This window comes from Aspergillus tubingensis (genome assembly GCF_013340325.1).
Source record: "Aspergillus tubingensis WU-2223L DNA, scaffold_7, whole genome shotgun sequence".
Lineage (NCBI taxonomy): Eukaryota > Fungi > Ascomycota > Eurotiomycetes > Eurotiales > Aspergillaceae > Aspergillus > Aspergillus tubingensis.
Genome location: NW_023336281.1, coordinates 2,874,547 through 2,901,724, shown reverse-complemented (window position 1 = coordinate 2,901,724; position 27,178 = coordinate 2,874,547). Strand labels below are relative to the sequence as shown.

The window sequence follows — 27,178 nt, the reverse complement described above, 5'->3', positions numbered from 1 at the left end:
TCAGACACACTCCCTCACACACTCTCACATCTCTTCTCTCTTGTCTTGTCTTGTCTTGTCCTGCAACATCCCATGTTTTGCTTGCTTTTCTTGAGACACACTTGTGCTCTTCGCACGAGGGTTGGTCGATCACCATCTTCTCCGCCTTTCATACTTTGGAGGATAGACATTCTAGACATTCTAGACTGTCTCCTGTTTCTTTGCTTTTTTTCTTCTTCCTTTCACCGGGGCGGGTCCTCCCAAAAAAAAATGCATTTTTGTAAGATGTCTGCATTGCCATGCTCATATTTAATGATGAAAAGTGACCAATTTTCAGCCACATTGGTCGACTTCCAGCCTAAAAATTGCTACAAGTCATTTTTTATAATATGCTGATGGAAGATTGGCGCCGTCTTTGTTACTTTTCTGGAGGGACGCGGGGGCTAGGGCCGAAGCGGCTAGTAATTGCGGTACCCACACCGGAGGCAGATTACTACTAGTACTAGACTAGACTATAACTAATATACGGAGACTGGGTTGGGAAGTGGATATGAATGGATAGCTGCCCGGTCGCTTAGCGCTACTCCAACGACCCATTTCCAAGGCACCTTGCCAGTATGACATCAGAAAAGATACATTTCCCTGAGTGTGAGTGTGAGAGTGAGAGAACCTCACTTGATACTTTCTTCTCTCCCTCCCCTTCCTTTCGCTTCCTTGCCCATTCCCATCGAATCGCGTTGTCAAGTCAGTCGTCATGCTGAAGGTCTGCACGGACCATGGGAGAATTTAAAAGACTTATGCTGCAGCGCTGCCTTGATCTGGCCAACCGAGTGTCCGCGCTATCCTGCACACGGAATTGATGGACCTCTCCAAAGAAGTAAAATTCGAAAGGAAGTTGGCTGTGCGCAGCAACTCTTGGCTTCTAGCATCGGGAGTTTTTAGTGACCTGGTCGACGTCGCATTTCTTGGCTGCCGCTGCGCATGGACGCTTAACATTATTATCCACCACCCATTTCCCAACTGACTTAGGAAAATTCTGTATGGATTTGGGTTTGTATGTAGGGGAGGAGAAACAGCAGCAGGTATCCTTATCATCCCCAGCCCTGGTGCAACGGGCTTGCATAGACATCGGGAGTTGATAATGCACTCCCCCTTTGATATTGAGCAATTTCGGTTTCTAATCGAATCTTCAGATGAGTGTTGCATCGCTTGTGTAACGGCCTATGTCGGAGAGAACCACCCCGGTCCGATGCTTGGACACTCTTTCTCCCACCCCCTTTCATCTCTTCATCGAGGGGGGGACTAATTCGGTGGCTAAATTCAGGGTGCATTCATTGACAGAGGGCTATTCGGACGATGACTGGCTCTGAAGCTGCTGTTCTCGCCCCCATCGCGGAGATTTATGTCTGCGGTAGCCTCTGGTCTAGATACTACTAGGTCTCATCTAGTAGGAATCCGCGACGCTTCGATGCCACGGGCCTATGGGCTCCTCCTTCTCCTCCTCCCTGCTCGCACGACCAGCATCGAGCGAGCGCTTGTCTCACTTTCCATCCGGGTCTTATCATGGCTCGACTCACCGCACGGCAGGGGCGGCGCCCCCCTGGCCGACTTTAGTAGTTCTCAACTCAATTCCTGTGATGGTATCGATTGGCTGCGTGTCTGATTTGCCACCGGGCATGCAAGCCACAGCGGATAGTCATTAATTGGTGGTCCATCTGCTGGGTGCCATGATGGAAATCATATCGGCAGGATCTGGACGGTCAGTGAGAGGACATTGGTTGGGGTGGTGGTGGTGGGGTTTGACAGTGATAGAGAGAAAGATATCTTGAAGCCACCGATCTTGGCTAGACGGGAGCGATGTTCGGGCCTCGTTCGATGGAAGTCATGTAATGTCGTTCCGAACGCGTGAGGTCCGGATGGCGCTGTTCTCATTCGACGAGCGCCGACATCTCTTGTGCAGCTGCAGAACCGCGCTAGTGTGGCTCCTCGCCCCCATCGTCTCAGCCTTTCGCGTTCCTCCTTCTCCCTCAACTCTCCCATCTTAGCTCTGCCCATCAAAGCCTATCACTACTAAACTTGTTTGCTTCTTAATTGTTTTTTATACTATTGTCTATCTTATTTTCCAACAGCCTACCGCGCAATCGAGGAAAAAGCTAGATAAACAAGGGGGAAATGCTGGTTTTACGGCTGGTCAGATCCCACTGCAGAGGAAAAAGGCCAACAACAATGCCTTTCTTATTCAAAAATCCGCTAGAACCTCTCGAGGCAATTGACGTGCGTGCTCCTCATCTCCGACATAACGCCATCAACGCCCCTTGAAACTAGCTGAGTTTGAGCACTGACAGGACTAGCTGTCCTCGGACGACTAGCTTCTGCCTACGACTGACGCTACAACGGCCGGTCGAGCGCCCGAGCGGGTAATCGGCGCCGATTAGCACAGCCGTCCTCCTTGATCGACAACCCACGCTCCCCCGAGTTCAAGCCCCAGCGCTTGAGGTCCTCTATGTCTATGGTAGCTCCTCTTCTCGCTACTTCTGACAAAGATACACGTTCCGGAGACGTTAAACTTTGTATGAATCTGGACGTGCATATCACCTAAAGGCGGTCTAGGAAGTTTACACTACTCTCTGCTCGTATCTCCTACGAAGCCGGGCGGGGAAGCTCGCTACTAGCGGCAGGGTGCAACATAACGGATGTCAGATTGGCTCGTGGGCCAGCTCAGAAACTCTTATCGCTCCGGCCCACCGCGGAGTCTCTGCACGCAAACGGCTTGCTTCTTCCTGTCCGATAACCGCTGCGGTCTCGACCCATGGGCTGCGTCGCAAGCTTCTCAACTCCGCACTCTCTCTCCCAAGAGCAGTGGGGAAGCTGTGCCGTCCACGATGGCTGGCGCAGCAGAACCTCAGCTGGAGACCCCACGGGGAAACCGATCTCCGCGCGAGCCTGCGTGCGTGCTTGCGTGCTTGCGTGCTTGCTGCGTATCTTCGTTGATGCCTCTTGTGATCGGTACGATACTTCCTCCATCGATCATTCATCGCGACCATTCTTGGGACTCGCATGATGACGGCTATGCTGTGCATCACGATGCAGGAACTCTCCTGTATACTATGGACAGGCCGCTGCGGCTATTGATTCATCGGTATATTACTATAAATCTACCTACTGACATTTCCGATCAACAATAACATGCTTGGCACGGGCGTCACCCTGTCAATACCCGATGGTCGCAACTTCATCCGTAGCCGTGATCCTGAGAAGACAATAGCATGGCCTCTGAGAGCGATCACGTTCCGTTTCACCATGCAGCTCCTGACCACCTGATTGTTGATCGCCAGGGTACGGCAGAAGAGTTGGTACAGTTCTGCTGTGGATTCTAACCGCCCCTAGGCCCTTGGCTCAAGGGACTTGTGGGGTTCTCTGAGCGGGCATCTCTCGTGGCTCGTACAGATCCAACAGGTTTACGCAATTCATATCGGCCCGCGCGGCTGTCTGTTCAAGTTGGGGGTTGTCAAACACAGTCTTTAGCAATGTGAACAGACGGCCGAGTAGCATTATTTCAGCATCTATATGGCGCACTTGAAAGCTGTCAAACACGGATCGGTCGGAGAACTATACCTGCGTTGGAAATCTGGCCGTCATGTTAGGTGTCGATGCCACATAGGGCAAGCTCACTCGCATTAGTAACGTTCTACACAAGCGTGAGCGAGTAATAGTACAGCATACGATCCACCCCACGGTTTCCGATCGCCCCGACTGCGCCCTACCAATATCTTTCTTGTGTACACATGACAGCCATACCCATGACCGGCCTAAGCTAAGAGCCACCTCCCTCCCCGCTCTTCAGATTGACCTTCATCGAGTGATATCGGATGGTCCGATGCCAATTTCGGGGGCGCCTCATTAGCCCGGGTGTAGGTCCTCCGCCGCACAAGCCGAGTAGTAATGCCACTGGGCCGGGGTCCGTGGAGCACAGACACTACCCTGGCCAGTGGGAGCCAGCGACGGGGATGTCAAACATGCCATTGACTCGGACTAGGCACTGTCCGAGCGCGCAACCCCTCAGTGGACAACAGCCCACGACGTTCCCCTCTTCCAGAGGCAGTGCTATTGGGTATGTGTTTTGGGGGCCCAGGGTGGACTAGTATACCTTTGAAAACAATGTTACCGGTGAGGTAACAGGAGCATCCGGTTCTAGATCCCAACACGACCCCAATTCACTATGGTAAGTTCAACTTATTTCCTCCTTCACCATGACCAGAGTCTACCTACAGCACGTCGCTCAACCCTTGCCGCGAATTCAGCTTCATTCTGATGGACATTGCGGGGTACAAAGCACACAGACCGGACAACCCTGGTCCGCCAACTCATCACCATGTGCGACCATCGCGGTATCGAACCTTCTCCGCGGCCATCCCAGTCCCCATGCGACCACACATGTTAGGTTCTCACCACTTTTGTCTACCCCCTCTCACACCCCGATCACGAGCCATGGCACACACCACCATCTTCAACAAGTTCCAGCGAACCAGCAACAATCCTGATACAACAAACCCCATGAACCAAGCATTACACCAAGCAAGTCGAATGCCCTCCTTACCTGTCTTCCAGAAACCTGGAGAAGGATATTGACTGATTGCACAACTCCTATGCCAACGCGCAAGGTAATCTACGCGACATGCATCCAAAGCCACAAAAGCAAAACCAAAAAGCGAATATTTACTCATGCATGCTCGACATAATAGCACATCAACAGTATAGCCCAGCTAATGTCCCTCAAAGCCACAAAAACGCACCCCGACGTAGTCCAAGAAAGTTAACTAGGGAGCTTGCTCCCATTAGCCACCACCACCACCACCACCACTTCTATCATGATTTACATAGTAGCTGCCCATTCTACCCTCCTAGCATAGCCATCGCCACAGACAACACCTCCTTCACTCTCTCTCCTTCTTTCTCTATTCAATAGACTCCTCCTCATCATCATGTAAGAGCAATTCGATCGGTCGCTCACCTTTCCCCCCCCCTCGCCACACATACTAAGAGTCAATATCTACCTGAATAATATCACAAACAAACTATAACCCCTTACTTCCTGTACGTCAGTCTGTATGTAGGCAAGGCAGTATGTGAGTCTAGCCTGCCAAAGTGGCAATGTCACCTCACACCTACCAACAACTACTACTACATTGGTATGTAGGCACATTAAACAGCCAGGAGATATAATCCGGATCCATTCAACTCCTACTACTACTACTGATCTCATATTGACTTCAAGGGGCAAACTAACTGATCGGTCGGTCGGTTGGTCAATCGGTCGGGCGGACGACATTGCGATGGTGATATCAGTAGGGGGTCGGAGGTAGCTAGGTGCTTATGCACTGACTGACAGATTCAGATTGAGCGAATTCTTTGAAGAAAAGTTAAACTTATCCTACTAGGTGAATAAAGGTACCGCTATTAGTAGCTCATAAGAGTGACCTGGTATTGGAAATATTATTGCCTGATAGATGTTTGGATGCATGCATGGTATGTTTGATAGCATCGGTAGTACTATGATTATAGCTTGCCTAGTACTTTATCAGTCAGCAGTTATGAATTGTTGTAATTTTTTTTAATCTTACGAAGTGCCAGATAGTTACTATGTTTCATGTATCAGGAATACAGATGCCTGGAATAGGCAACAGCATGAAACAAGAAAGTAAATAGATATGTTACGTTTACTGATTCAGATGTGTGTTGTATTTATGATGTAGGTGTCACGAATATAGTCAGTGTTGTAGTCAGATTTGGAACTTCATTGAAACATGGAATCGAATTGAACGAAAAAGATAAGAAAGTACCGTTACCCATTAAGCCTGCTTTATGGAGGGCAAATAAATAAATACAGATGGGAAATGAGAAGTTGAAAAAGAAAAAGTCAACGCCAGATTGAACTTTGTTAATATAAATAAAAATGTAATGTTCAGACAGCCGCCCCAAGTCCAGCTTTAAGACTGAAAGATGATCCAAAACAACAAAACGAAAAGAAATAGAAAAAACAATACATGCACAAGGTATCATGTTTCATAATCAATCAAGCAATCTGTTTTTGTCTTTCCTGGACCCTTTGACTCCCGTATCGTAAGAGTGACAGACATCATTACATAGTTTGTTGGTTGGTTGGTTGGTCGGTTGTGCAACAATAGCGACAGCATTATCATAAAGTCATATCATATCGGTCGTCACAAAGAATAATAAGTCATGAGCATTACTGCTACACACTTGCCGTTCGTCGTTTTTCGCTCGGTTTCTGTGCATATGCGATCCACAGCCGGAAACCAGTGCCGCGCTGTTGGCATTCGCGGAGGATCTTCCTGTCAGACCAGATGCTAAGGGCAACGTCGCCGTTGGGAAGCACAGGAATTTCATAGCATCTGGTGTACCACCATCGACCGACTTTAGCAACGATCTTCCGAATGGATTCGTCGTTAGAAGGCGAGGGGGAAGGGTCTGAGAGGAGATCGCCTAGGGATAGGTCCGTGTCGTTGGAGGAGGACTTTCCATGCGCCCTTGCTTTCGCTTTGGCAGCTGTTGACAGGCCTGTAAGGGGGGATACGGTGGTATTTGGGGAGGTTGTTGCAAGTATGGTGGATGGATTTGATGATGAGGTGGAGGTGGAGGACGCTGATGATCGGACGATCATTCCAGCAACAGGGATCCGTACCATACATCGTCGGAGGTTGTCAAATTTATGACGCTCTAACAGCCGTTGAATGCTGTCGCTTGCAGGTTTGAGGCTAATATTTGCGTCGGATATGTACGTCCGTTCCTTCAGGGTCCTTACGGCTTTTCGCGTGCGGATTCCCATGTTCACCATGTCCAGGTCGAGGATACTCATTTCCAGATAACCACCTGCGCGAAGGACGCGCTTGCATTCAGAGATAATATTATCCTGCGCCTTTTCGGAACAGGCAGCTGGGAATCGTAAAACAGCCACCGCGAAGAAGCCCCTTGGGAAAGGCAGCTGATCATTGGAACTCGTGTGTTGAATGGTGTGGTGGTTTGATGGAGGCTGCCATGCTTGTGGGTGCTTGGATGCAATTGGTTTTGGCCCGTCAGTAAGACTGTACACCTCCGCGTTTGGATATGTCAAAGCACAGTAGAATGACCAATCATCATTTCCCAGTCCATCGACCACCAGGATACGTTCTTGGTCAGACCCTTTGGCATGGTTGTGTGCTGGACTAAAGAGGACTCGCCCAAAGGAGAGCCATCGGCTTGTCATCAGAGATCCAGATCGGATGTTGGAATGAGCGGTGGGCCCTTCGCGATCGCGTTCTGCGATGTCGAAGAGAACGGTGTTGCGCTGTCGACAAATCTCGAAGCTCGGTGATGTAGCCAGGGCTGGCGAACTTAGCAAGCCTGACTGTTGCTCGACTATTGGATTTGGTGCCAATAGCTTGTCCTCTACCTCCTTCTCCACTATGCTACTCTCGCTTCGATCGTCACAGTAACTAGCAATGATCTCACTGTACGAAGGCTGAGATGACGGGACCAGAGACGAATGTAGCTCTGCAACAATTCTGGACCTTCGAAGCCTGACAGAGCCAGTGCTAGATCTAGGTGACGAGGCCGTAAGCTCGACTGCAGGTTGCTCAGATGGTGCAGACATCCCTGGTCCCCCGTTTATCTCTGCCTGCAGAGTCTTGCTCGCCATGGTCGCTAGCTCAAGCTTGTGATCTACCTCGGATTCGGATTCGAAGAGCGTGCTTGTCGTTTGCGGAGAAAGAACATGGTCGATTAAGTCATCATATTCACCCCATATTTCATCCTCGGTCAACTCAGAATCAGGACCTGGCATGACGGCCGTTACAGCAGCGAGACTGTCAGAGCCACTAGAAGTAGACAAAACGGAATCCTTTCGGGGTGAGAATCGCATGAACTCTTCCTTGGAGTAGGGCCCGGCAATGAAGTCTAAGACACTACCTTTCAAGGGATCCTTAAAAGGATTAGTGAGATCAAACTTGTAGTCAGATTTGCCGGGAAGTGTAGGATAAAGAGGGCCCTGTGTGAAGATGGGTGAAAACGAGATACCACCCGAGGTCTCAGCAACCGGGGCAGTCATAGACGGTGGTGATTGAGCCACACTGAATGGCCTTGAGAAGGACTGTACAGCCGGCTTGTGCGGCCTCTCGCGCCTTGAGACTACACGCGGGATGCGCCCAACGGACGTCAGGCGACTTTGACGCTCTCCTTCTTGCTTTACCTCTGGGCTCTGTGATACCAGGCTCTTGTTGAAGTACACTTTCGGTGACTGAGGCTGATCTCGAAATATAGCATCGTGTAGTTTTGGTGGTGATGGTAGGAGAATGGATTCCGGCATTTTCTTGATGTTCAAAGCAGCTGGTACTTCCACCGGGGAGCTGAGTTCGTCATCCTCAGTGGGTGGTGAGTTCTCCACGTTGTGTACGATTTCCTCCAAGGGATCAGAGTCCATGTCAATTAGAGCGTAGTGTGCAATAGGTCGGTGCACAGGCGCTGGAGCCACAGTCGCATGAAGATGAGGTGCAGTACGGGATTTAATCTTTCCTTCTGGCTTTTCGGGTTCTTGTTTTCTCTGGAAGAAATTCCACTTCAAGCCCAGGCCTCGCTTTGTCTGCTTTGGTGGACTTTGCGTCTCTACCGGTACTCTGGGACGCATAGGACGAACTTCAAGGTTCGATTGATGTAAGTCCTGGATTGAAGAAGCTGCAGGCGCTTTTGTGACCTTCGGACCTGTCTCCGGGCGAGAATATGCCACCCTTTGCTCTTCGAATGAGATCTGATGCTTCATGCCCTTGATTGCCGGCTCTACTGAGTCTGCAGATGCTCGAGAACTAGCCAGTGTCTCTGTAGAACATCCGGGAGACTCGGAAATTATAGACGGCTGCGTCAAGTTGGAGGTAGATGCTGTACTGAATCCACTTGTGCTTTGTTCGCTTGGCCTCCTCTGAGAAGCAATCCCATCCACATTCCCACCCCTTATGATCACTGGCTCGAGGCGATCGAGTAGAAAGTCGTCAAGGTCTAGCTCCGGCCGGCTTCGAGTGCTGCCCTTGCTACTGGCAACCGATTTGGGGCCGCTTCTGGTCGTGCTAGTTGATCTTGCTCGGCTAGTGCTGCTGCTTACGCTTGACCTGCGGCCACGCTGGGCATATCGGCCGTAGCCTTCATGTCCGGTCCCAGCAATTGGACCCTTGCGAGCCGAACGACTTTCACTTCGTGCATCCATGTCATGTTTGGACCTCTTCGTGAAGAGGCCAAGTCCTCGTGACTTTCCTGGGGCCACGGAATCATGCTGTAGCTTTTCTTCCTTAGCTGGTTGGCGAGGCGACTTCCGTGGTAGTTCCGGAGATGCTGGTACACGGGTCTGGGATGGTGCCCTTGCGTGCAGTGAGTCGATTGAGGTGGCTGCAGACCTATTCAACCCTGGACGTCTCTCTAAAACGGGTGAGCTTTCGATTGAGTCTCGACGTTTGTGGCCCGTCACCGTTTTGGGCGATATATTGCTCTGCACTACAGGTGACGGTTCCAGTATTAACTGGTGAGTACCATCCCTGGTCGGCCTTTTGGGTATCTGGAGAGGCTTCTCAAGCAAATTTGCTCGTACTTTATCTGCGTGAGACATGACCCGTGATACCCTTTTCTCCTCTACCTTCTGTTCAGCCTCAGAGTTCTGTTTCTCTTTGGTCGAGAGTCGTCGAGTGCTGCTTGCGGATGTCTTACGGGGAAGGTGGCTGTAAGATGCGTTGGTAGTGTTCGTTGTGCCGGTTTGTGCCGAAGACTGTTTCGTCTCAGCCTCAGTAACAGATGCCTTTGCTCTGATGCTCTGGTCCAACAAGGGTGACTGTGTTGCGCCCGGCTGCCCTCGGTCACTCGCAGGGCTTGTCTGTTGTGTCTGATGAAAGAACACCGGAAGCCGACTTTGGGATGGACTAGGTTGCCTTAGGCGAGAACTTTTTGCGGAATGAACGATTCCCGGTGAGTACGAGGATAAAGTAGTTGGTGTCGAAGTCCTACTCCACACTCCTGGAGATTCTGAATACCTTGTGGAAGGACTACTGGCAGACGGGATTATCGGAGTTGGGGGTGGTAGATTTTGTGTGTTGATAGTGGTCCTGAGGCTTGCAAGTTCCTTCGGACCGGTTTGGACGTGAGCTTCTGGTACGATGGTTGAAAGATTATCCTCCGAAGCCATTGGTGACGCTAAAATTGAACGGTTCGTAGAGGGTCGTAAGGAGGCGCTCAGAGTTGGCCCAATGGTAGGGATATCTGGTATGATTACATTCAGCTTCTCAGGTCGTAGTCTCTCCAAAGTTGGTCTGTTCTGTGCGGTATGTTGACCGATTGTCGGCGCCTTCCTCCGCAAGACATTGCGCGGTCGACCGGGAGCAGGGGACCTCTGGTCGGAGTCAAGGGCATTCAGGGGTTCGGCAGCCATGTGGAAGGGTTGGCGAACGCCTCCATCCGGCATTGGATGCAAGGGTGTCGGCGGCAACGGATGCGTGGCTGTTCGCGGAGGTATCGATGGACGAGCATGCTGACCGGCCGGGATCGTCGAAGGGTCTGATCGTGCGACACTGTGACGAGATTCCTCAGCACTGGACACCGATGACGCTCGGATGGCCCTAGTCGAGGCAAGCGTTGGTCTTGGTATCTGCGGCCTGGGCAATAGCTGGGCAGGGGCGTCGTGATGCCGAGCTGAGGCCATCGCGGGCGACGATACGCTCCGGGACTGGCTGGCGACATTCTTCAGTCGGGGTATTCGACCGCCGTCAGACTTGTGCGACGACATGGTGTGACCTGGGTCCAGCCTCCAGTTGTAGTCCGAAGACCAACGATCTAACGACAGGAGTAGGACGAGGTAGACAGGAAATCATTCCGTCTGATGATATTTATAGCCGACGAGAACGCTACCAGCGATAAGGCTTGTGAGCTTTCATTGAACCAATGCCAGCAGCTGGGGGATGACTTACCCTTCATAACATGTCAGGGAATTGTGCGAGTTGCGACAGTGACAGGTGCCGGTCAATTATAAAACCTAGAAAGTAACCGCGCAGCGGGGTATGTAGAGGCGGGGCAGAAGAAAGCTATTCAGAATAGGGCCACGGTTTGATGGAGCGTTGGGGAAACAAGCGGTCGTATTTAGCGGGGGCCAGGTGTCATAGAAGAATAGTAACCAAGACCGACAAGAAGATACGAGACTGCAACTATGGAAAGCAGAAGATTTAAAAAGTATACAAAGGACCGACAAGTACACCGTGCAGGCGCTGCGCCACAGTATGGAGACGTTCAGAGTGGCTAAATGCAGGAGAAAAAAAAAAAAAAAAAAAAATGTCGAGCTCCGTCTGCACGACCACGTCAGAGAGCGTCGGTCTATTAAAAAAGGTAGACTATGCAGAAGCCACATTAAATGGCGTAGAATAGAACAACCAAGACCAGCTACACAGGAAAAAACAACGAAAAGAACGATAGAGATGAATAGAAGAGAAGAAGAAGAGGGAGAGAAAGAGAAGGGCATGCGAACTGGGAGCTGGAAGTCTTAATTAGTCCCGTACCAGGAATAGATCTGGACCATCTGCGAAACCTGGACAAGCCAGGACTACCCTCGAACCCCGTTTGGCGACATCGTGCGTAGTGGGGGAACCAGTAACCCGATTCGTAGGTAAACGATCCGTCTAGAGAGCGTCAACCATCACAGATAATCCTGGCGCGATTTGTGCGATCGACGCTGGGTCGGGATTCGAGCAGTGATGTGACCGGGATGGTAATTGGCGCAGGCACTTCTCCTTTTCTCTGCTTCCCTTTCTTGATCTGGTGAATTATCTCCTGTGATCCCGCCCTCTGTTATCGACGGTCTCAATCCTGGAGTCTATCTAAATCAGCCGAAGTCACGAGCAGGCTGGCGAATAATCTCTCGAAAGCCGTCAAGCTCGACCAGGCCGGGGACAAGCCGTAATGACAGCAGAGGCAAGGCCAGTGAACAGTGGAAGGAATCCATGCCCGCGGCCCACTCCTGGTTGTTACGGCTATTCTAACTGGTAAGTACCATGGTCTTCCAGGGTTGGGGATTGTTCAACGGCATCGCTTGACAGGTCGAGATGGAGTTGAGTGGCGTGAGATAGCGGGAAGACCGTCGTGCGCTGAACCGGCCATTTGCCGTGGGCCAACGCGCGAATGGCAGATGCAGGCATCAGCCAAGCATGCTGGTGGTCACTGTAAGTCTTCTGTCAGTTGTCAGTCAGGATTGCCGCAGTCAACTAGTGCTTTGTAAGGACTAAAAAGCGAGGTTCAAGCTCGAAGTGGTCTGTGTGTTTTTTTTTTTTTGGAGAAGATGGGCGCTGATTTGATGCTGATCGGAGATTTTCACGGCGGCGACCCAAGCCGGTCAGGTGGTGGTCACTGACCGTCACTGATGGTCACTGACTATTCGGAGAGGCCGACTTTAGCCATCTCGATTTTAATTATAGCAACACCACACATGCAGATGCCAGGCAGGCCCTTCATTCTCTTTCTCCCACAATGAGATTTCGAAGTCCCTGGAGGAACCAACTACACTGCAATGTCTACTTTGTTATCTCTAGAGAGCAACTATCTCACACTTTCTCTGCCGTGTGTGCACTGAATGAGCGACAAGGTACTACACCACACCCAACCCTGGTACACCGGAAGGTTCGCCCCGGTCCATTCAACTTCCCCCCATCCAGTCACATCGTTTATTGCCCCCATCACACAGAACGAAATGGACATTTGCCTCGATCCACTCTCACAACGGCCAGACATGATATACTTTGTTCCTTCGCGTACCTTTCACACAACCAGTGACATCCCCGAAGCTACAGGCCGCACACAGCAGCTGAGACCGAGGACTAAACCCGGTGGATCCCCGCCGCCTTAGCAAACCACAATCGGTCCCTAATTGCCTATCTGCAATCCTTTCAAAATCAACTAAGAAGTAAGAAAAGTGCCTCATTGCCTCTCCCCGATCCGAGGGAAATGCGGAGTCGCTGAGCCGTGGGTCTTGATCCGCCGCTAGACATTCAACACGGGGCGACAATCACGCCTGATTGACGGATCCAAGGTGAACGGAGCCTGGCTCAGCAATTAGCACCACGGGCGCACTGAACCAACTACGAAGGGCTTTGCCCGACAGAGTGAAGCAAAGGCCCCCGCCCCTGCTGCCTTTTTGTGAATGTGATTCAGTGGGACGGCGGTTAACTGACTTCTGGCCTACTTACTATATCTGAACTTTACCCCCTCTCTCGTCTCCCCTAAGCGATGTGACATATACCAATCACGGAGCATCTAGAACTTGTTCACAGTTGGTTGTTTACGCGTCTGTCTAGGACGGATAAAACATGCGACTCGGGGCGAAAACAGAAGGAATGTGCGTGATGATAGACTAAGTTCTGCAGATCCGATCCGATCCCAAGGCCAGCCAGGAAAGAAGCCACGGTCGGTCGGTCGGTCGGTTGGCGCTGCAGGAACTGGGGCGCCATCATGATCATGCGCCAGGGATTTTCAGCTGAACGTGTGAATGCTACGAGTTCCACTACAGAATTAGGCTTGCAGCTCGACTATTTACTTGGGATTCGATAGCTTATATGCTGTACACCAGCCTCCTTTTATATTATTCGTCTCGTTTCTTCGTCAATGGTGAGTGATGTTTGATGGGGAGAACAATGACTGAAGAAGGGTAAGAAAAAGAAAGCAACACAAGGGCGGATTGGATGGATGCATGTCACCCTGCACGGATCTTTGACCACATCCAGGGGAAATCTCCGGGCAATATCCAACAATGCCTACCGGGATCTCCTTAATGGCCCTGACTTCTTGTCACACCGTCAGATCCAATAACCGAATCGTATTTGCCAGTTACACAATGGCCGACCCGATCGACCAGGTCCGGCACTTCTTAGTGGCACCCAGGCCAAGTTATCACAATATCCCTCACACCGTCAACCGCGACTCCAGTTCGCAACATGTACACAACAGCATATTTTCAGACCAAAGCTTGAATTTCCCCTAAAACGCCAGTAACCTGTAAAGAAAGAAGAAAGAAGAGATAGCAGAATATGAACCGGAATATCACATTGCGACCCTCCTCTGGGTCTACGCAGCAGCTCCGAACCTCTTCTTCCGAGCTTCCAGGGCCGCGACGTCCTTTTGACTCCAGTTGGTCTTGGCCCCAGCAGCAGCAGTAGCACCACCGCCATTCTGTTGCTTCTGAGGGCGACCTTGACCCTGGTTACGGTTCCCACCGTGTCCTCCTCTGCCGCGGAACCTGTTCCTCCCTCCGAGATCCCTCTTCTTTCCACCGCGACCACCACCGCCGCCGCTCTGCTCATCACCGCGACCTCTCTTGCGCGACTTCTCCTCCTTCTCCGGCAACGCCTCATCCAGCTTCTTCACACCGACTTCCCCAGGAGCCGGAGCGGCAGTACCGAACCGCTTCGCCCGCTCCAGCTGCTTCTCCGCCGCTTCAATCGCAGCCTTGGACTCCTCCGTAACACCGAACTTCTCCGCGCGAGCCTTCCTCTTCTTCAATTCCTCCTCCATCTCCGTAATGGGCAACCCAGCGGAGTAAGTAACTGCCGGCTTCTTCTCCTCCTCTCCCTCCTTCTCCGTAGCACCAGCACCAGCACCCTCCTCTTCCTTCTTCTCCTCCTGCTGCTGCGCAGCATCACCAGGTTGTTCGACCTTCAAATCCTTCGCCGTCGCGGGATCCGCCTCCTCATCCAACTTCTGATTCGGCACCTTGACGGGGTTCTCTACCTCGCCTTGTCCACCGGCCGCGATCGCCGCGGCGCCCGTCGCAGTCGACGCCTTAGCAGCCGCCTCACCAGCAGGGACCTCATCGTCTTCCCAGTCAATCACATCATCGGTGTTGTTGTCACCCTTCGTAGCAGCAGCAGCAGCAGCAGGCTTCTCCTCCGACTTGTCAGCAGCGCTGTTATCGTTCTCCTGGAGCCGAGCGACCATCTCAGCTTTCTTGCCCGTGTGAGGGAGATTGCGCGACTTGAGGATCTCGATCAATTCGGCGTTGGTCTTTTTGCTGTAGTCGGTTGCCATTTTGATCTGGATTGCGATATGCGATGTGAGGTAGGTAGGAAGATAGGTAAGTGTGTATCGTAGTAGACGAGAGTATTTCGTAAGGTAAAGTCTGTAAGCAAGCAAGTTGCGACAGATGGATGAATGAGATGGGAGGGAAGAAGGGGGATTGAAATAGATAGATGAAAGAGAAGAAAGCGAATGAGACGATTACACTCTCACAACCACCATGCGCAATTCAAACAAAACTCAATTCAAATAAATTGAGGAAAAGGAAAAATCCGTGAATGGTATGATGATTGTGGTTGTACTGAAAAAGAAGAGATGAAAGAAAGAGGTTGATGATTGGGGGGAAAGAGATGGGTGTGGATGGGATGAAGGTCCGTCCGGAACTGGTGGTGGTGCTCTGAGCTACGCGTTTTTGGGGGGAAAACGCGGGTGTTCCAGGCTTCCCAGTTCTGTTCTCTCAGCTGCGGGCTTGTTCTGGCTTGTCTGGCCTGTGAGTGAGTGAGCCTTACTGCCGGAGCTTACCGGTTTTGGGGGAGAGATTATGGAAGTCACGTGATGTGAGTGTGGTGGGTATGACATAATCGCTTGTTGATTCTATTTTAACTTCTAGCATGAATCTGTATACTTTGTTCAGCTATTTGTTAGGAAAATATGGGATTCACCCAGAATGAAAGGATACTCTTGACGGGATATTAATTATGCATGTGTGCTTACTTCTACTCTGAAACTTTGCCATCGTGGATGATGACAGCTGAAAGAAAGAAAGATGGGAATAGTTAGATGATAGATCCCGCTTAATTGCCAGTTAGTGGTAGTTAGTGTTTGAGTGGTGGCGGTGGTTTATCGGTTAAAATGTGGCTGAAGTTACTAACTATTGAATTTATATGATGGGCCAGTCTATTGCTTTAACTTTATGTGGAATGATTGGGCGCAGCTGCCAGCTGAAGCAAAAGCATAGATAGACTTTGTGTTGACGTGGTGCTTGGATAGCCTTTGAGTGGCGGAGGGATCCGGACGTGGCTGGGTTTAAGCGCGTTGGCGTGGGTTATAGGATGTGTTGAGTATAGCGTGTGTAGGTATAGATGTGACGTTCGGATGGGTCTGTTGAGATGGGGAGTGTGATTTGTGGTTTTGTAGGAGACGGGAAGTTGCAATGATATCTTTCTTCCCTTTGTTTATTTCTCTACAATGTGGAGCTTGGATTGCTTCTGCGTCTGTGAGCAGAATTATCATGAATTTAGGTTGCTCAATACGTTAGGCAATTATAGACCATCGCAAAGTACCATATTCACCAGATAAGAAACGCATATCCTCTGTCCCATCGAAGCACGGGCACACAGCTTCAACAACGAGGCTCATTACACCTCAGAAGAGATATCATCCATAGAACCAATACTCCGCCGCATACTCCACCTCAAACGTGCCCTCGTGTCCCGCGCACGTAGCCGGACTAACACCGCCAGCTGTATAAACACGAAAAACTTCCTACACACCACAGTTAGTACCATGTAACTCAGGCACACAAGCACAGAAATAGAGGCAATGCATACCTTGATTCCCACTCCATCAATCCCATCTAACTTGAGCCACGGCACATCCACACTCTTGGGAGCATTGGCACTAGCGACCTTCTTCATCGTAGCCCAATCGTCATCCCCACTGAACCTGAGATCAAAGGACGGGTGTCCAGAGCCCGTAAAGTAATGTTCACCGAGAATGCCCGCTCCCGTTCCAGCCAGGCTGATCATCGTGGCAATGAAGTCCAACGTCTCGAAGGGAACGCCTTGTACGAGGGCAGGGAGATGGTGCAGAAGCTCCTCATCGGCCGAGGCGATGCAGGAGACATCGAAGAGGGTGGCCAGGGCGCCAACGGAGGTGGGCTTGCTGGTGGAATTCTGAGGTGAAGGGCAGGTGTAGTTTTGGGTTCCTCGGCCGAGGGCGACGTGCTGGAGGGTGAGGTTGGTGGCTGGGGTGGGGAGGGTTGTGAGGTTGTGGTTCATGTTGAGAGTGGTGGTGTTGAGCGAGCATGAAGTGAGGTGGAGATTCTTCAGCTTAGTGATGGTGGAGCTGAAGATGGAGGTGGTGGTTAGGATGTCGTTGGCGTTGGTGTTGGTATCAATGTCGGTGTCGGTGTTATTGGAATCATCGGGGGTTGAGTGTGGGATTGCGGTGACGAGGAGGGGGAGGAGAAGGATGAGGAGGTAGTTGAGAAACATCATGATGTAGATGTTTGTTTCTTGAATGAGAGATGAGTAGCTTGCGAGTAGTTTTGGGTTGTGAGTTCTATTCTCAACTGAAGCAGAAGATGAAGTGGGTTGGTGGTGGTGAGGGAATTGTTCTGATGGAAGGAAGCATCGACAGATATAAGTAGCAGGAGAACGATCCACTCAGTTATTGCAGATACTGATGCTCACTGAATCACCACCTATTCACTCTGTTCCAATTCTGAGAAGCAACATAACCAGTCTGCCTTGACATCCCTCAGGATTCCCTCTCAACCATGCTAAATCAATCCAGTCCAGTTGATACACACAAGCATCGATATATTGGATAGCCAGATACACTGCCTCCACACGAGATAACCGGTGAGAACTGAAGTGAACGAGAAAGTAGCCTTCCTCACAAGAAAAGAATCTCAGTATGCCCGATATCTCGCATGCAAAGACAACCCACAGTCAACAACCCTCCAACATTCAACCAAGTCAGTCAGTCGGGCATAGCATGGACCCCCCCAGGCCAACAAGTCATATCCTATAGGCAGCACAGGCGCTACACCCAAAAACAGCCTTGCCGATATAGCCACACGCCTGTGTAATCTACCTTGGGATCTGTCTGACAGGCATTCGCGGACGGCAGTGGGTGTGAGACGCGCATAAAACCAACAAGGTTTGATATAAGCGCCGTTGCCCTCGTGGCCATGCATCGGCCTTTGAGAACATTTCCGAACCAGAAATCTCTTGATTTTAGGTACACCTGCGGTAGAGTAGCCGAGTTAGCGCCTGCTATTATTATTCGACATATACTGGAGATGGTTGTGGGACAACCTGCATACACAATGTCATGCGCAGGTTAGGATACACGATGTCCTCCATAGCTATTGGTGCGATGTGAAATTACTGTCGCTTCGCATAGAAGATTCAACATGCCAGTTGCCGTGAGCCGTATGTCGCTGTATACCGCATGTTCTTGGTGCTTCTGCTGTGTTTTTCTTGCGGATGGTTGTCTTGGCTGATGGATGACCACGATGAGAGGGAGATGGCCCCGACATTGAAGCCTTTTCAATATGCAAGACCAGTTCGGGATAAACATGAAATAGAATAAACAGCAGCTCCTGCAGGCTACGAGCATGCCTCGCCATCATCTTTGAATGAAATAACCTCTTCCCCAAGAACGCGCCCGGCGCTTCAAACCCACAACCTGTTACACCATCACCATTAGCGATTTGGCCGTGAACCCCACTACTTCCCCATATATAGCAGCCCTAGATATACATAATCATATATATATATCCAAGGCTACTAGCCCAACCTTCCATCATAAACTCATTGGTCTAATGACAACCCACATCACCTCGAACAAACCCCGCTGCTCCAGCGTCAGTCTTTGCATACAGCTGGGATAATAGACATAAATCTTGAGAAACCACACCCTATCGAACAGAGATGAAGACATCATGGACATAGAGACAAAAGACATTGATGTTCGTCCATTCGGGATTTCCGAGCATTGACAGACACTCGGACAATGCGGAGAAAGTCGGGAGGTGACCCTTGCTTTGGCCCCTAAAGCACAGATGCTTTAGCTTCCAATTCAGCATGCTCAGCTCCCAGTGAAGAAGGTACGCCGATGGCTGCAAGCACAAGCAGGCAAGCAAGGGTCTGAGCTTACCTGCTGCACGGAGTTGGATTCATACTTCTTGGGCAAAAGTAGATGGATCCATTCCCCCGTGAAGGCTGTACAGGTCAAACAGAGGCGCGTGCGGACCAGGGGTCATTGTCACTGTTCACTGAGCATGGAAAGACTGGTTCGAAGAAAAAAGTACAGAGATAAGGACAGCGTCAGTCTACAAGGAACCCCGGGGGTGCATTTCAAGCATCTTTGATTAGACAATAAGGTATATAGTAGCGACCGTGGTGACACCGTGGGTGTCTAGTATGCTCCAAACAAGTTTAACCGTGGCAAACAAAGCAGCCTGCATTTCCCAGCCCATGCTCCGCCCAATTGCAACGGGTATCAGCCCTGCACTCGCGTTGGCGAGTGCGCCTCCTTATAGCAATTTATCCCAGCAGAAAAACAAACCCAACTCAGATCAACAGCCCATGCTAATTCCCGATAACAAATCATCGCGCGAGACTCTGCGGCACAGCAAGGAAAAAGGTCAAGTAACCGAATGGAAACAAACATAAGAAAAAAGGGGGGAGAAGAAGAGAAATACTCTAGATCGTAGAAAAAAAAAAGATATGAGAAAGTAAAGGGCCTGCTGCGTATATATTCCGATTTGCAATCATATCACGGAAAACGCAGGAAAAGAAGTGAATCATCAAGAACCAAACCCCAGCTGGTATCTGAGCAGAAAAAGCCATGCCGAACAGAAAAGGAAATCAAACAACATCGGACCAACTCCCTAGTCTAGCGAGAGATAAGAAGGAAATGGGTAATCAAAACCAAAGAAAAAGGAAAAAAACAAATCACCAACCAGCAAAACAACCGGTACCTCTATGGTCATAACTTGGGTAATAAAGACATCACTAGCAACCCTCCGAGCCGTTGTACCGTGTCTTGCCTGTCCAGGGGAATCTGAGAAAAACAAAGGAAACAAAAGAAATGGGGTATCGTTTCTCTGCCACACTGGCCGAGACGGAAAGAGAAGAAAAGTAGAAGAGGAATCGAAGCTGTTGTACAAGAATACGGAACCAGATTCAAGAGTGAGACGTCGCACAATGTGTTGCGATGCGTCTCAGGATCGTAGTCCGCTGTTCCTCCGCCCCGTTAAGGTGGCGTTAAGGGGGAGGCGTTCGAGACTGAGAAGAGACTTGATTTACTCTTCGTCTTCGCCCGAAGCACCTTCCTTTTCTCCTTTGTGGACCTTCTTGTGCCGCCGCAGGTTGGAGACGACGGAGAAATGACGACCACAGCCTTCCACGTCACATGCGAATGCTAGATTCCCGAATATCAGTACCACAGACCACTAGTAAAGGCTCGTTCTGGAACTTACGTTTTTCACCAGTGTGACTGTACATATGAGTCTGAAGAGACGAAGGGCGGGTAAACCGCTTGTCGCACACCTTGCACTTGTGCTTCTTCTGGGTGTTGGACGGCATCTTGGAGCTGAATTGGCTCATCATCGACTGGGGTCCCGGAGGCGCACTTCCCGTCAACAGGGTTGACGGGCGAGGCAGCGTCCGCGACAGATGGCCATTCTCGTAAGATTCCGAAGTAGTAGAGCTGTAATCAGTCACAGAGGACTCCACGGATGCGACAGAGGCGGAATAGTAGGGGTAGTTCCCGCCGGAAGAGATCGACGATCCCGATGAGTGTGTCGAGGGGAAACCGTAAGAGTCACCCGAGCCTCGCGAGCTGCGAGGGCCGTAGATATTGCGGGGTGTCATATCCTGGCTGAGCGCGACCATTCCACGGCTGGCATCAAGAGCATCTCCGAATGTTGGGGCGGAAGGGGGTTGCGATTGACCGACGCGAGCATCACTAATCAGGATGAAAATGAAATGTAAGCATATTTCCACACCGCTGGAAGCTCCAGATGAAGAGTAAACTTACGCATGAGATATCCGACGGTCCTGGTGTTGGTGCATAGACGGAGCGTAGCTGAGCGGGGCGTAGCTCGCGGGTGCGAAGCTGGTCATGGGCGAGGCGGTAGTGTAGGCCGGGGCTTGATCGAAAGAAGTGCGCGGCATGTCGTGCGACAAACCCATCATCTCCGGTCCGGGGTAACTCGAAGCAGTAGCAGTAGGGTAGTTGCTCCCGGCGACCATCGAGGGAGCGGAAACGGGAATACTCGAGTATGGCATAGACATCGGTGGGCGGCTCACTTCCTCCTGCTTAACATGGCTGAGGCCAATCTGGCTGGGTCCCATGGAAGTCGCATAGACCGGAGGAGTGGAATGGGACGAAGTTTGAGCGGTCCATGGGTCGGTGAACTGCGGAGCGCTGTGGTGCATGTTGTGTTGATACACGTTATCGAAGCCCATCCCGCCGTATTGGCGGTTCTGGTTCTCAATGACCATCGTCATGGAGGATAGTTGGTTTATCGCGTGGATTTGAATTTAGAGAAGAAAAAAAAGTGAGACAAGACGTTGGGGGGCACGAGATTCACGGCGCAAGATATCCCTGGAAAATGCAGGAACCAAAACACAGGTGTTTCCCCGCGAAAAGGTTGACGACACAAGAAGGGGATTGCGCGGGTGAACTGGAATGGTAGAAGGTGGGGAGGAGCAGAAGAATGGAAGGGGGTGGGAGAGAAAATAGATCGCGAGGATGATCAACAAGGAGGAAGTGGGAGGAGAGGATGAATTGATCCGCGCAAAATGTATAGAGAATGCAAGTGTAGGACAAGCTTCGAGGATGATGGGAGAGGCGCAAAGTAAAAGTAGTTTCCCTGAGGGTAGTAGACCAGGAAATAAGTATGAGAGAGAGGAGAAAGAGTAGAAGAGAGCCAGGTCAGCTCGAGGTAGAAAAACAATTCAGAAATCCCTTTTGAAGGTGAGAACCCGACAGACAGGAAGAAGGAAAGACAAGACAGTCTGGGGAAGGGCCCCGAAGGGGATCGGCGAAGCTTATGAACAAATACAGGATCTCAGCATGAGGATGGACCGCAGGGACGAAGGGAAGCCCTGGCGTTGCCGTGTTGGTGATGGCCTAGTGCCACTGACGACGTCCCGTCGGGGACGGTTGCAGATCGTTACTTTGGGCCGCTTAGGCTTCGAAACGGCGCCAGTGTTAAAAAAACGAGAGGAATTGCTTAGTGGCAGTGGAAATCTCCAAATGGGAACCAGTTCCTCGGGTGACTCTCAAGGTTTTGGATGGGTCTTCTACTTTCCCTGGTTTAGATCGATTTTTATTTCTTTTTTAATTTTATTTTTTTTATTATTATTATTATAATTATAATTTATTTATTTTAATACCTTTCTTTTCTGGGAGAGAGCAGAGCAAAGAAGAGGGGAGAGCAGAAAGAGTGTGAGAGTGAGAGAGAGGAAGAGGGGGGGGTCTTTTTCTGAATTGAGCATTGCCCTTTTTTTTTTTTTTTTTTTTTTTCCCTTTTCCTTTTCCCTTTCCTGCATTTTTCTTTTTTGGCTTTTCCCTCTCTCTTCTCACCTATTTTCCCTTTCCCTTCCCCTATTCATTTTCCATTTTATTTTCTCCCATTTTTTTTTTTTTTTATTTTTCATGTTATTTTATTTTTTTTTTTATTTTTCTTCATTCTCTCAACTCCCACACCCCCATAGCCCCATTTCATTTTCCAGAAAATGAATTTCTAGGTCCCTCCCCATAGCCCCCCCCTCCCCTCCTCTCCCCATTTGCTTCTTTTCTATTTTTGTGTTCACTTTCCTAATATGATCACCATAATCTAAGGGAAACGAAATGCATAGGGTATCTAGTTAGATAGATGAAATAACAATCGGACTGGGCGATACAAAATCTTGCGTCATCTCCAGATTCAAATGCGAGACAAGAAACTAGACTAGCTAGCTAGCAATCGGACACTACTTACTTACTTACTTACTTTGCTTACTTATGTTTTGATTTAATTCGAAAATTGTTAATATAATTCATACTTGCAGCATTTTAAGTAATTGTAAGAAATTAAAAGAAAAGAAGGCTAAAACGCGCAGGGTGTGCGGAAAAGGGGACACCTGAAACTCCGCTGTTGAGTTGAGCGGAGGCAAGCAGGCAAGTAGTAGGCAGGCAGGCAAAGTAGGCATGTATGTATGTATGTATGTAACTATGTATGTATATTAATTACGAGAGACACAAGGACTACTACTATTACTACTACTACTGCTTTTTACTTTGCTGATGCAGACGGCAAATGACTATGTATTTTGTAATAATAAAGTATTATGTTATGTTAAGTAGTAAGTAGTTTTTCTATCTAAGCAGCAACAAATATCTACTTACTACTAACTAACTAAACTACTAAGTGGCGGACACGGGACGGCCACAAAAAAGAAACGAGCGTTGAGCCCAAAGTCAAAAGACCAAAAGGGCAAAAGCGAAAAGGAGAGAAGGTAGATAGTACTCCGTAGTTAGTAGAAGAGAACGCAAGTACGTAGGGGAAGGGGAAAAGAGAGAGAGCGCGGAATGAATGGGGGTGAACAAAGTGTGGATTTTTGCGCAAAAGAAGAAAAGGCAAAATACAAGCAATAGGGAAACATGGAATGGCGTATGGAGTACGACAACTCCAGTCAGGCACAGGTCCTAATTTTTTTTTTTCTTCTTCTTTACTGTACAGTCTTCTCCTTCATGGTTAGCCACTGTGGAATATGGAGAACCTACTCCATAATTCTTTTCATTTTATTTGACTCTACGTTTCGTTCCGTGCACTCTCCATTTGTGGCAGTTTTGGCGTGCGGGAATTCATCATATCCATAGGGGGGCGGCGTGGGTGTGGAAGAGGTTACGGAGTACGGTGGGCTCGCAAGCTTCCAGAGGAAGGCAAGTAGGTTGAACCTGGGTGAGGAAAGTAGGCTACGCCCAAAAGGGATTGTGAGTGCAAAGGGGGGCGGGGGGGAGGGAAGAGAGAATGGTGTAGTTTGTGCCGTGTCTATACAAAGTAGCGTGTCGGGAGGGGAGTGACCAGTGACCAAAAGAGAAAGGCGTGGGAGGAGGAGGGTAGACACGAAGATGGTGTGGATCAATGGGAAAAGAAAATAATGGGAAAGAAAAGGGAAAAAAAAAAAGAAAATAGGGAAACGGGAAAGATTGCAGGAGGGTAGGCAACGCCAAGAGTTAAGCTTAGATGCAGCGACCAAGGTTCGCCTTGAGCCCTTGAGGGTGTTTCAAGGTAGCGGGGAAGTGGCGGCAGATCACAAAGATACGTCAAAGGGTATACCCGTTCCGTGGGGGAGGAAGTCACTGGACGACTAGAGATAAAAAAGCTCCCAGGAAAGGAGTGGGCCAAAACCCCACCTGCTAGCCATGATTGACTGGCTGTCCCTTTTCCTTTTCTTTTGCCTTTTTGGATCTGGCAGGCCTTTTAGCAGGTACCTGGTTAGTACGCTGATGTGGTAATCCAAATGCGCATTCAACTGCGATACCGGTAATGTTACCACAGGTACACCACCAAAACTGAACTGCTCTTCCGAAGAGAGGCGAGAAGGAAGAACAGCAGACGGCACATGGAGGAGGGGGTAATAGCCAAACGGCTGCCTCGATCTCATTCTGTCAAAGGAGAAAATAATGATTGTTGGTTTTACGTCGATTTTCATCCACCCCCCTTTAAGATTTCTATATCACAGTCGGCAGCCAATGGCGGCAGTCCTGCGACGCCATAATGCAGAAGACATGTTGCGCAAGAAAGCAGCCAAGACCCAAGTCCAGAGACTCCAAGCACGATGATTGGTGAATAATTCATCTGAGTCTAGTAAAGATGTGGTTAGGAGTTAAGTTGGTAGAGTTGATGACTTGGCCGACTGGGAACGCCGTAGCCGGAGGGCTATAGGGCGCGCGGGCTGGCTGCAGGGCCTAGGAATCCCCGTAATACCGCTAAGCAGTAGGGATCCTGGTTGAGGCGGTATAGCAACGCAACGGGGCGGCTCATGCTGAATGCTGGGAGATTCTTGGTACACACAGGAAGTAAGTACCCCTTTGCAGCTGCACATTATGGAGCACTACTCCCATGCCTCTCTGCGCGGAGTTTCCATCGAATATTCTTCCTGTCGAAGGTATTGTTCGGGTTCGTTGTGTGCATGCATGGTCGGCGGTGCAGCATTTGGCGCAAGGCCCAAATGTATCATGCGATGGGGTGCACCGTGCGTTACAGGGAAAATCCATCCATCAGAGATCTAACAATGAAAGTTTGATTCTCTTTGGTATTATTTTCGTGGCATGAAAGGTCAACTCGTATTGCAACCTTGTCCGACCAGTTCATGGTTCTTAGCCGATTGACTAGTATAGACCGGGATGAAAGGTTGGTTCAGACTATAGGGCGACTGTCGTCACATACTTTTTGGGTGGTCAGATATCTACAGTACATATACTACATAACTAGCAAGCTCAACCCGCACTCTCATGCAAGTAGAGCAAATTAGATCGGACTAATCATCAACATTTGCTGCACAATTTCAGCCATGATGCTGTAGGTGATGATATCGGGGAAGGGTTGCTGCGGAAAAGGGCAGAGGGTCATGCAGGATGACGAAATGGCTTTTTTATTGCAACGCGTTGGACCGGAACTTCATTTGCAATTTGCGTGGTCTGCAGAGTTGGAGCTCTCGCGTGTTAATTAATATGGGGGTCGGAGTCTGCCGTCATGAGGTATTTGCCTCTCTTGGTGCGGAGTCGACCACAATCCTCCTTCTCGTAGCCCGAGGGTGTGCGAGAATGATTCCGAGGGACGACTAGACTATTGACGAGGTAAAAGTAGGTAGACAAGCACCCGTGCTTGCATGAGATTGTGTGGATGCGAGGGATCTTTCTTCCCCCCTCCTCTTGTTGGTAACAAGTAATATCCAACACGCCCCGCCTGACGATGCGGAAGAGAGCACTTCCATCCATCGCGGGCATTCCAATACTGAATTAGAAACCACTAAACTCATCTCTAACCCGCGGTGTCAAAATAAACCAGTCAATTCAGGGTCACGCCAACCTGGTTCTTGATTTGTTTCCGTAAATAAAATAGCCAAGCTAATGATGGTGATGGTAATATGATGATGATGATGAATCAATCTCTTGCGGTCGCAAAATGCTACGAGACCCTGTCATGGTAATTTTCCAAACGTGACCTCCAAAACAGAAAATATACATTAGAGGTCGCTACACCGGATATTTCCTCAGCCACTAGACTTGTGATCAACTTACTCTTGTACTATCTCCCACCCCCAGGAAGAGCACAGTACTACACTACACTACTGTTGATAGTAGAGATAAATTAATTGGAACCATCTCCGATTCAGATCGCGACCACGTTACCGGGATTGTATGGGCTGACCCGCTCCTTCCTCGGTTCTGGCTGGGCTAGTGACATGGTACTGGAAACCAATTTCCATCCATTCCCATGGCTTCCTGCTTCTGGGTCCCCCAGTTGTCTTCTGCTCTGCTTTTGCTTCTCTGGGATTAAAGCCAATCCAGCAAGACGAGAAACGGGGCAAGAGAGTCCATGCTTTGGTCTTAGCTTGCCCCCCATCGTCCTTTTTTTCTCCTCCTGAAAGATGTGACTTGACTTGACACTATTAGGGATGGAAGTGGGTGGGTGGGTGAGAGGGAAGGAACCGTCTCTCACCGACGTCAGAGCGCGGGAACTGGGTAGGCCGCGCCCTACGCTAGCGGCACAGCTCAAGAAATTTGAAATCCGCTATAGGTCGGAAAAAGGAGGAGGATAGAACACATCACACGCAACATCCACCTCCATCAAGCAGGAGCAGCAGGATGGGGCACACTCTCTCCAGTTGACAACACTCAGCCGAGTACCCATCATTGGTACGGAGATAGACTAGAGGAGAAAGGACTTGGTGGATGCGAGAGCAGCTGAGAAGAGATGATTTGAGTTTGTCCTAGTAGACGGAGAGGCTCGAGATACTATGATTCAAGCTGGTAACCCCCCAACTCTTTGCTTTGTTGTTGTTGTTGGTTGGGGCCATGAGCGGCTGAACATACACGCACTACTACTACGACGGTAAAGATAATAAAAGAAAAGAAAAAAAATCACCCAAGAATAGCAATTGGTCAGGAAAGCACTACCGACTATCACGCTTAATCCAACCACCCAGGCCGTGCCTTCCAAGAGGCTCATCTTAGACTTCCAACACCACATTCAAAATGTGTACCAAAATACTACTTACTCCTACGCCCGTCTCCAAGCCGCACAGTCTATAGTAACGACGTCAAGGTGGATGCCGGGGAGGTGGCGGCCGCGATGGCCATGACTCCGACTGACGGACGCCCACTT

At 49.9% G+C, this 27,178-nt stretch overlaps 4 protein-coding genes across 4 annotated transcripts; all 4 read right to left on the bottom strand.

Moving 5' to 3' along the window:
* Positions 1-6,232: 6,232 nt before the first annotated feature.
* On the bottom strand, positions 6,233-10,792 carry AtWU_05915 (uncharacterized protein; the record flags this gene model as incomplete). Its single annotated transcript, XM_035501025.1, has 1 exon — positions 6,233-10,792. One exon carries the CDS (start codon positions 10,790-10,792, stop codon positions 6,233-6,235), a length of 4,560 nt encoding a protein of 1,519 aa, XP_035356918.1.
* Positions 10,793-14,109: 3,317 nt separating this feature from the next.
* Positions 14,110-15,069, bottom strand: AtWU_05914 (SAP domain-containing protein; the record flags this gene model as incomplete). Its single annotated transcript, XM_035501024.1, has 1 exon — positions 14,110-15,069. The coding sequence occupies one exon, from the start codon at positions 15,067-15,069 to the stop codon at positions 14,110-14,112; it is 960 nt and encodes a 319-aa protein (XP_035356917.1).
* A 1,365-nt stretch (positions 15,070-16,434) lies between these two features.
* AtWU_05913 (DUF3455 domain-containing protein) lies at positions 16,435-17,276 on the bottom strand (the record flags this gene model as incomplete). Its single annotated transcript, XM_035501023.1, has 2 exons — positions 16,435-16,542; positions 16,608-17,276. 2 exons carry the CDS (start codon positions 17,274-17,276, stop codon positions 16,435-16,437), a joined length of 777 nt encoding a protein of 258 aa, XP_035356916.1.
* Positions 17,277-20,095: 2,819 nt separating this feature from the next.
* On the bottom strand, positions 20,096-21,305 carry AtWU_05912 (C2H2-type zinc finger protein; the record flags this gene model as incomplete). Its single annotated transcript, XM_035501022.1, has 3 exons — positions 20,096-20,214; positions 20,273-20,760; positions 20,833-21,305. 3 exons carry the CDS (start codon positions 21,303-21,305, stop codon positions 20,096-20,098), a joined length of 1,080 nt encoding a protein of 359 aa, XP_035356915.1.
* Positions 21,306-27,178: the final 5,873 nt, after the last annotated feature.